The sequence below is a fragment of the Suricata suricatta genome, chromosome 12, assembly GCF_006229205.1.
Source record: "Suricata suricatta isolate VVHF042 chromosome 12, meerkat_22Aug2017_6uvM2_HiC, whole genome shotgun sequence".
Taxonomy (NCBI): domain Eukaryota; kingdom Metazoa; phylum Chordata; class Mammalia; order Carnivora; family Herpestidae; genus Suricata; species Suricata suricatta.
The window spans coordinates 60,144,316-60,154,136 of NC_043711.1; the positions used below are offsets into that span (position 1 = coordinate 60,144,316).

Below are 9,821 nucleotides of genomic sequence, written 5' to 3' on the forward strand. Positions count from 1 at the left end.
CCTCTGCTGACACCTTTTCTTCTCCCTGTAGTACCTGTCATAGCTACAACTATTCAACATGTTCATACACATTTGATTTAACAGACTTCAAGGGTCATGAAGGTAGGAGTTCCCTCCTTTAATCCCTGTGCCCATCCCAGTGCATGGTAGAGGCTCAAACAACATTGTCTGGGTGGCTGGATAGGTGAGTGGGTGGATAGATGGATGGATAGATAGATGGGTGGACGGATGGATGGATGGATAGATGGCACTAAAGAGCACAGGAGGATCATATGGGTTCTGAGAGAGAGAGAGAGAGAGTCTCTGGACCATCTCAAATATCTTATTAAAATAAAAACATAAGGAACACCTCTGAAGAGACTTCGAGTGTCTGAGATGGGCACCTCATGCCTTGGGGAGGCAGAAAGCCAGTGAGTTCATTACCTTCAAAACACCCTAAACTTAGATCTCTGTGGAGGGCTGATGTAGCAGACACCGATGCCATGCCCATTCTCCCTTGGCAGCCCCCTGTGATTCTGCCCTTCAGTGTTTCTTCTGGTCAAACTAAGTCCTTCCTGTCAGCCCAGAGTGCCAAGAACTTGCCACCTCCAGTGAAGAAGGGGGCTGGAGAAGAGCTGCCACAGCCCCCTCTCCTTGGCTCAGAAAACTGATACAGGTCTCCCAGAGTGTCCCCAGGGACCATGCTCCAGGATCCCCGGTGTCATTTGTGCACTGAGGCACCCTGTGTTGGTGCCCCCATTCGCCGTCTGACCTTGCTCTCTCAAATGAACGACATAACAAATCCTCGAGTCAGGGTCTCCTTCTAGGCGAAGTGCCCCAACAAAATACAGCCCCAGTGAGTAACAAACACATCTGCAACCAACTGAAGGAGGAACACTCTTTGCTTCAAGGGCCTTTGATGAGTTGCTGAGCGGAAGGGGCCTGCCATGACCAGACTCTCAGAACTCTGGCCTTTCCTGGTAACCCCTAGCCGGGGTAGGTAGAAATGCAAGTCCAGGGCTGTGAGGCCAGAAGCATTTTCTTTTCTTCTTTCTGATGTTTTTTTGTGACACTGCCACCTCACAACACAATATTTGCACTGCGAAACCCTGAAAACTGCCAAAATTCACTCGATTTGTTTTAATGTTCTTTAGGAGCTTGGCATTGTGTTAGATACTCAGTGATTCCCACGGCCCGGTTCCTATTTAAAAACTGCCCATCTATTTAAAGTTCACGATGGGGGGATAAAAGAAAAAAGACTTCCAAAGCCAAAGGGAACATGAGATAGGCAGAAGAAAAATCCAGTTTGCTTCTAAAAAAGGCTGAAAATTATAACCATCCGTGGCCTCATGTCTCAAGTCTGAGAATTTTTTTCTCTTCTGGTTGTTTGCAAACCAAAGTGGAATTTTATTATGGGTTACTAAGTGGGCTTTTTCAAGTTCCTAGTCCCCAAAAGTCTCCACTCACTCTGCAGCATGCCATTTAACTTCCCCCTGTGGATGGGCAAGAGAAGTGAGACCAAAGAAAGCAGAAGGGTGTCTCCCAGCTGGAACCATCAGCCCCCAGGCCGCTGCACTTCCCCAGCGATTAGCCAAGGACCCAACACAGTCGCCTGACCTCTTTTAAGAACAACAAAACTGTGATGAGGGCAACAGGACTCAGAAAACTATTCACTGCAGGAAGTCTCAGTATCCGGTGAGAAATAAGAAGCACAGCAGTACAGGATGCGCCTTGGGTCAGGGGGTTGTGATAAGTCCTCGGTCTTTGTGTTCTTCTCTGTGCCAGAGTGTCTGCGTCCGAGCCCTCAGTTCTCGCAGCTCAGCTGCTGTCACTGCACTGCTGCCAGCCTCCTGCAGAAGGGGACACGGGGCCATGATGGCCACCTCTGCCGGCCTGCTGCTGCCACTGCTGCTTCTGGGCCAGCCCTGGGAGGGGGCCGGAGCTCCCAGGGAAGCTGTGGTGTGCTCTGGGAATGCCTGCTACACAGCGCACTGGGGCAAGCTGAGTGCGGCCGAGGCCCAGAATTACTGCAGCAAGAATGGGGGCAACCTGGCCACGGTGAAGAGTGAGGAGGAGGCCTGGCACGTCCAGCGAGCCCTGACCCAGCTCTTGGAGTCGGCGGAGGCCCTAAAAGCTCGGATGGGCAAGTTCTGGATTGGGCTCCAGCGGGAAAAGGGCAAGTGCTTAGACCCCAGCCTGCTGCTGAAAGGCTTCAGCTGGGTGGGCGGCGGGGAAGATACGCTTTACACCAACTGGAACAAGGAGGTCAGGAACTCCTGCATCTCTAGGCGCTGTGTGTCCCTGCTGCTGTACCTGTCTCTGCCATCCCATGCCAGCCACCTCCCCAAATGGTCTGAGGGCCCCTGTGGGAGTCCGAACTCTCCTGGAAGCAACATCGAAGGCTTTGTGTGCAAGTTCAGTTTCAAAGGCATGTGCCAGCCTCTGGCTCTGGGTGGCCCAGGCCGGGTGGAATACAGGACCCCGTTCCAGGCCACCAGCTCCTCTCTGGACACCGTGCCCTTCGCCTCTGTGGCTAACGTAGCTTGTGGAGATGAGGACGAGGGTCGAGAGCATTACTTCCTGTGCAAGGAGAAGGCCCCTAATGTGTTCGACTGGGGCAGCTCAGGTCCCCTCTGTGTCAGCCCCAAGTACGGCTGCAGCTTCAACAATGGGGGCTGCCAGCAAGACTGCTTTGAGGGTGGCGATGGCTCCTTCCGCTGTGGCTGTCGGCCGGGGTTCCGGCTGCTGGACGACCTGGTGACCTGTGCCTCCCGGGACCCTTGCAGCTCCAACCCATGCAAAGGGGCAGCCACCTGCATCGCGGGACCCCACAGGAAGAACTACACGTGCCGCTGCCCCCAAGGCTACCAGCTGGACTCAATTCAGCAGGACTGCGTGGATGTGGATGAGTGCCAGGATTCCCCCTGCCCACAAGAGTGTCTCAACACCCCCGGGGGCTTCCACTGTGAGTGCTGGGTGGGCTACGAGCCCCGAGGCCCTGGGGAGGTGGCCTGTCAGGACGTGGATGAGTGTGCCCCGGGCCGCTCACCCTGCGCCCAGGGCTGCACTAACACGGACGGCTCGTTCTCCTGCTTCTGCAAGGAGGGTTATGTCCTGGCTGGGGAGGATGGCACCCAGTGCCTGGATGTAGATGAGTGTAAGGGCCCAGAGAATGGCCTTTGTGATGGCTTGTGTCTTAACACGCAGGGGTCCTTCCGCTGCAGCTGCCTGCCCGGCTGGGAGCTGAGCCCAGATGGAGTCTCATGCACCATGAACTCTACATACCTGGCACCATGGACTGGGTCTCCCCAAGAGGAGGATACGGGAGATAGAGAGGGGGATCTTGTGTATTCTCCCACAATATCCAGGCCCACCAGGGACCCTGAGGGCACCTCCAAGGAGGCACCCACCACAGAGAGACCCTCTCTCTTACCTGAAGCCCCCATCAACCTGGTCACACCTGACATGCTGGCTCCCAATGGGCTCCCTGGTGAATGGATGGAGCCCAGCACCCATCACCCCAAGGCCATCACAGATCATGGAAAGAATATGGATGAGGATTTCATGGCCAAACAAAGCGACAATGGCACCGACGGGCAAAAGCTGCTTTTGTTCTACATTCTGGGCACAGTGGTGGCCATCTTACTCTTACTGGCTTTGGCTCTCGGGCTTCTGGTCTATCGCAAGCGGAAAGCAAAGAGGGAGGAGGAGAAGGAGAAAAAGCCCCAGAATGCAGCTGACAGATACTCCTGGGCTCAAGAGCGGTCTGAGAACAGAGCCTTGGAGAATCAGTACAGGTAAAGGAGGCCTCAGGTCACCCAAAGGGGGTGGGAGGGTGGGTAGATGCGGGAGGCGGGAGGGCAAAGACCACCACACAAAGCAGGCGGAGCACAAGGGGCAGGCACTGTCCATGCTCATCAGCCCAGAGGCACTCCCTGAGACCTTCGCCCTGCCTGGTGCATGGAACATGCAGGTCTCTCCCGGGGTCTCGATGTGCACGGCAGGTCACAGCGGCTTCCAATGCTGTCATCATTGTTTCCCATAGTCTGACACCAGGGACGGACTGCTGAAAGGTGAGGTGGCCCCAGGGACACTGCCATTTGTCCATCACCATCCTCAGAGCTTTCCACACCTCATTGGAAGGGGAAACTCACATCCTTCACAAAGACGGGAACAGAATCTTAACAGACAATTGTAAACATTCTTAAAAGCCTGGCAACTTGGAATATACAGGTATTTTCTATGTGTGTGTGGTATTCCTGAAGTGGAAGCAATGGGTTTGGGATGTCATTTCGGGAATTTTGTGGATGTTAACAATTCTCACTTTCCCTTTGCAAATTCAAATGTGACTGATTTCACATTTCCCACTGTTTCTCTATCAGGGAGTTACAAATCAGGTGCTAATGGGGCTCCTTTTGAACTGCTTCTCTGGTCACTTGAATCATGTGAGAAGAAAAAGTGGCCTGCTAATGCTAATTAGGCTTGAAATGATTTGTTCCTCTTGGTATAACAGAGACTAAATCATTGTTTAACGATGTAAAAAATCTTTTTGTTTTCTTTTCTTTTTTTTGTCAAAAGGAACATATTGAGGACTGGAAATATTTCTTTACATTTGCGTTCATGTATTTTCCCATTACAAGCCCTGCTATGCTTGACCTTGTTGAAATCCTCCAGAATGACCACAGTACCCTGGAAAGCTCAGGTAGCAAGGACGCTGGAAGTTTACAAATTGCATTACCCAGTTCTTAACATTTCTAATAGTTTTGGGTGTCTTTGCAAGTGAAGTCTGGAAAATGTGAAAGAAGGATGATGAAGTGAATTGAAAGTGTTTTTGAGAACAAGTAATCTAAAGCGCTGGAGAGGAAGGCCTGGGGTTTGTTTCACAAATACTTGAATCAATCCATCTAAATGCACTTGTGTTAACACATTGTTAATGAGGTGAACGCCCAATGAAGAAAAAAGTCAGAGTCATCTCTCCCATGCCACTGCCTTCCCTGCATTCTGTTCTGGATTTAAATGCTCTGATTGTAGAAGGATGAAACTCCCAGAAGTTTCTCATTCTGATTGTTAACGCCGTATGAGGGAGATGAGATGCTGAGTTTTGAACGCTGGCATCATAAGGCATTTTAACACAGCTCACAGTCGGTATTGCTTCCTGGGAGCATGATCCTGATTTGTGGCTGTAGCTTGCAATCAGGTCAGGGACCAGGCAGGCGGGACACTGGCCCAGTGCTGCTTAAAGGACACTTGTCACATGTTTCTCTATTTCTTAAAAAAGTGGGGGAGAAGAGAGGAAGAGAGAAAAAGAGAATAATTCAAATCTTTTGCAACCACAAAAACTGCTCAAACCATTTTAATTTACATCCTCTTTTTAAGTTCTTGCTTGCAAAGATATCCCCTTTCAAGATAATGGTGGAGAGCACTCTCTCCCCAAGCAATTCTGCCTGGGTCACTGGGAAGCAGGCCAGGGATTCACCGAAGCTCAGAGTTTTTAAAAACTGCCTGAGTAGCACCAGGAGGCCTCAGGTCACCTGCAGGCTTGTTGCTGTCACCACAGAACAGATAGGGAATGTGTTTCCTTCCAGGGATTCCCAAGTCTGCCTCTCAGAACCAGGATGCCCTATTGTTTCTGGCTTTGCCTTAGAAACACGTCTGTTCCAGAGGCAGACACCTGGGGCATGAACAGCTGCAGGTGAATGGCCGGCCCTCAGAGTTAAGTAAATATCTTTTTGCCAATATTGAAATGTAGATGCTATAGTTTAAATTTTTTTTTAAGAAAAAGAGTAACTGTCAGTTTGTTTTCAGTATTCAATAAGAAGTGCTGATGCATAGGACAAACCGAAGGCTAAAGGGGGAGGAGGAGGGGGTGAGGGGGTGACGGTCTTTAAGGGGGGCACTTGTGGGGAGAAGCACTGGGTGTTATATGGAAACCAATTTGACAATAAACTTATAAAAATAATAAATAAAATAATTAGCAGGAAAAAAAGATGTGGTTTATATATACAATGGAATACTACTTGGCAATGAGAAAGAATGAAATCATGCCATTTACAACAATGGAGATGGAACTAGAAGGTTTTATGCTGAGTGAAATAATAAGTCAGTCAGAGAAGGACAGATATCATATGTTTTCACTCATATGTGGATCTTGAGAAATTTAACAGAAGACCCTGGGGGAAGAGAAGGGGAGAAATAATAGTTATAAATGGAGAGGGAGGGAGGCAAACCACAAGAGATTCTTAAATACAAAAAACAAAGTGAGGGTGGATGCAGGGTTGGTGGGGGAGGGGGAAAGGGGTGATGGGCATTGAGGAGGGCACTTGTTGGGATGAGCACTCGGTGTTGTATATAAGCCAATTTGACAATAAATTATATTTAAAAAAAAGAAAAAGAGTAACTGAAGGAGTGGGTATAAAGAAAGATGAATGTTTTGGAAGACTTAGCTAGATGTTTGGAACTTTTGCTTTTTAATGACATCTAATATTATTTAGACTTTAGTTGAAATATTGGTGTTTAACACTCATGGAGACAAAGACTGGCCCCAGGACCCTTAGCCATTTGTTGTGTGGAAACCAACCATGCCACTCTTCTGAGTTGGCCAGTGGCATTGCTGACAATATGTGCACTTACATTAGCAAAATGCAAATTAAGCAGCTTTGCCTCTAGGCTTTTACAGTTCTACCATTATCACTAGGAGGACAGAGACATTCCTGTTTAGGCTTACTCTAAGTCTCTCTGAGGGCCTGAGAGACCTTGTACGGGCTGAGGTCCCCAAACATGCTTTCTCATTTTTAGGGAATCTGACTGCTGCTGCTGCCCAGCCCTATTTCTGGCTTCTGTGTTCAAATCCCTCTTTGCCTGGGAATGTGAAGCCCTGTCACTGATGGCAGGGAGACAGTGAATACCCACTGTGAAACATGCAAGGGGAGAATGCACTGATAAATAAATAATTTCCCCAAATCCTCTCTAGCAGAATCAGCCTGTTTGTGAGCAGATGAGCCCTACCTTCTCTCCCAGCCACTCGGACCAGTGGCCAGGATCCCTGAGTGGATGCCCTTATCTGATGAAAACTGTTGGCCTTAAACAAATACTGCTGTCATTTTGTCTGAGACATGCAAACTCTTGCTTTGGGAGATGGGGGTCCAGCAGTGGATGAACAAATGCCTACCAGCCATGTGGCCATTGACTGGCCACTGGCAAACTGTCCATTTATCTAGAAGCTCCCCAGGTAGCTCGTCCGTGACAGCCTGAGAAATGGAGGGGATGAAGCATGGGAGAGGTAGGCTCTGCTGTGCACAGACTCCTCCAGCACTGTGCCTGGGCTTGGCAGGGGCAGACTGAGGGCTGCTCTGTCCCCAACCTGTGGAGCAGCAGAACAGCCGGGGTGATGGGAAAAGGGTGACAGTTCTACTTGGTAGCAGGCTCAAAGACAATGGAGACTTTTGCCCTAATAGAATTTCCCATAGTTCAATAATTCTAGGATGCCCTTGGACAATTTATCTCAGGAAGAAACTCACCCTCTCCCCTCTCTCCATCTCCCAAGGCAGATAATTTAAAGGGAGAATGACTCCTAAAACATGCAGCCCACTATGTTCATTCCCAAATTTCAGGGATAATCACTGCTCTTTTTTCTTGTTCATTTGAACACGTGATGCAGGATAAGCCCCACTCCAGAATCTGAGGAGTGTAAAAAGCAAAGGTGGGGCAATTATCTGAAGATGGCTTTCTTTGAAAGAGGTGGACCCGGTGAGGTCTTTTGTAGATGCACCCATGGCTACTCAACATCGTGACCTCAAGGCCAAAGCTGCCCTTATAGGTGTCCCTTCAGTTCACCCACATGCCTGATTATCATAACTGTGGCGTCCCCTGCCACCCAGCCAGTGTTTTCCCAACAGTGTCAAGTGGGTGACCTAAGTGGGTTCTGCCTTAAGGACAGGAGGGATGCCGACTAACATCCTGTCCATGATTAGGCAAAAAGGTGGAATAAAAAGTTAAACATGTATATGAGCATTGTATGTGCACAGTACAGAAAGAACTAAGAAAACGAATCTCTGTTCCTGAAACACACACATGTGTTGCCATTCTTACATTCCAGTAAGGAGTCTCTGAGCACATCCCGGTGGCACCTGCAGTGTTATCTCTGAACAACCTTTGGAAAATACGGATGTGATCATTAGCTAATTTTATTCCAACCCTCTTTCCCATAAACATTTCTGTGAAAACTGAGAAAAGAGGCAAGTTTTGATCCCCAAAAATGCACTACACTCAACGTAATGCATTTTTAAAAGCAAATATAGAACAGCCTTTTCCTATTATTTTTCTCCTTAGCTTCTCCATTGTCTAAATCAGGAAAACAGGAAAGCATGGCTTTCTAGCAGCTGTAAAATGGTGTAATGTCCCCTCCATATTTCCATCACCTTAAACAATAGATTTAGCATGGGAATCTGAGATATGATCCTTGAAAACATCTGTCCCTGTCTGGCTGGAAAGCCTACTGCTTATAGCCATGTGGTTTGTGACATTTGTCAACCAAAACGAACAAAAAAGCTGATAATTAGAATTCTCCATGTATTCTGTAATCAAATACCATATTCCATTCCAGATTCCTGAAACTAATACTCACTGAAGTGCCTTTTTAAAAAATAAGTTATGTTTTGACCTGTTCCTAGGGATCATGCACATCTACTTTAGGAAGAAACCCTGGAATATCTTTCTCACATGTTCCTCTTTATCTGCAAGGGGCAAGTGTTTTGTTTCTACAGATCTTCTGGGCACATTTGGCTGAAGTTTGAGTTAGGTCCTTTGCAAGGCTTTGTCCTATGACACTTAACGCGACTGTAAATGTCAGTCATCACTTCCCAAATGCTAGATGAGAATTAATTATTTTTAAATCTGTTTATTTGAAATTTGTTCTGCTAATTCTGTAGTCATGGGATTTCTGTGCAGGGCCTCTTTCTGTCCTGGGCCTGACTGTTTCCCAAGCCGGGGGAGGGCAGGCTTGGCCGATTGGCCAGGGATTGGAATTCTGAGAAACCAAGGGCCGTCTCAAGCCCTCTTGTTGTCCTTTGTGTTTTATGTCATGTGCATAACCTAATAAACTCTGGACTGCAGTTGTTGTCACCTTGTTTCAATATATTTCTTAATTTCGAGATACACAGCAGAGCTTGCATCATGACCATTAAGCATATCCGTTTCCCTTCTCAAAGAGCTGCTAAAAAAATAGTTTGCCTGCCCCACCTCTGCATCACTACCTACTGGTTGTGAAGCTGACTGAGAGCAGCTAGGTTGGGGCAAGCCCTGTCCACAGGAACAGGGACACTCAGAGGGCTGGGGCCACAGTGTGTCCTGGGTTCCGGCTGCTGAACCACGCCAGGCCGGACTCCACGCTTCCGGATATTTTCTTCTGACCTGGAGTCTACTGCCCCACGCCTCTTTGCCTGTTTAATTCCCTGCATTGTTTGAACTGCACAGGGGATACCTGGTACAGCATTAAACATGTCCAACTAGTGCGATGAGAACACATCATTCTGTAATTAGCATAAAGGCATTTGTCACCACTTTGTCAGCAAGGGCTTTTCAGTTTGTTTAACTCACTGGATGGGCAGACCAGATCCCTCCCAGCTTGGCTGCATGAATCTCACTGTGGCTGGATGCTGGTGCAGCAGGTGTTGGGAGCTGAGTATGCCTGCCTCTCAGATGATGCTTGTAAGAACAGGGCTTGGGTAGGATCCTGCTGTCCTGCAGAGGGACAGGACACATGTGATGGCCATTCATTTCTTAGAGTTAAATAAAGTTTATTCTTTCAGCAGTCCAGTAAGTGACAAAATACATTTGGAAATTAT

The 9,821-nt window shown here is 48.3% G+C and overlaps 1 protein-coding gene across 1 annotated transcript; it reads left to right on the top strand.

Annotated features, from left to right (window-relative positions):
- The first annotated feature begins 1,540 nt into the window (after positions 1–1,540).
- CD93 (CD93 molecule) lies at positions 1,541–4,954 on the top strand. Its single transcript, XM_029918213.1, has 2 exons — positions 1,541–3,776; positions 4,025–4,954. Exons 1-2 carry the CDS (start codon positions 1,852–1,854, stop codon positions 4,047–4,049), a joined length of 1,950 nt encoding a protein of 649 aa, XP_029774073.1. The 5' UTR covers positions 1,541–1,851; the 3' UTR covers positions 4,050–4,954.
- Positions 4,955–9,821: the final 4,867 nt, after the last annotated feature.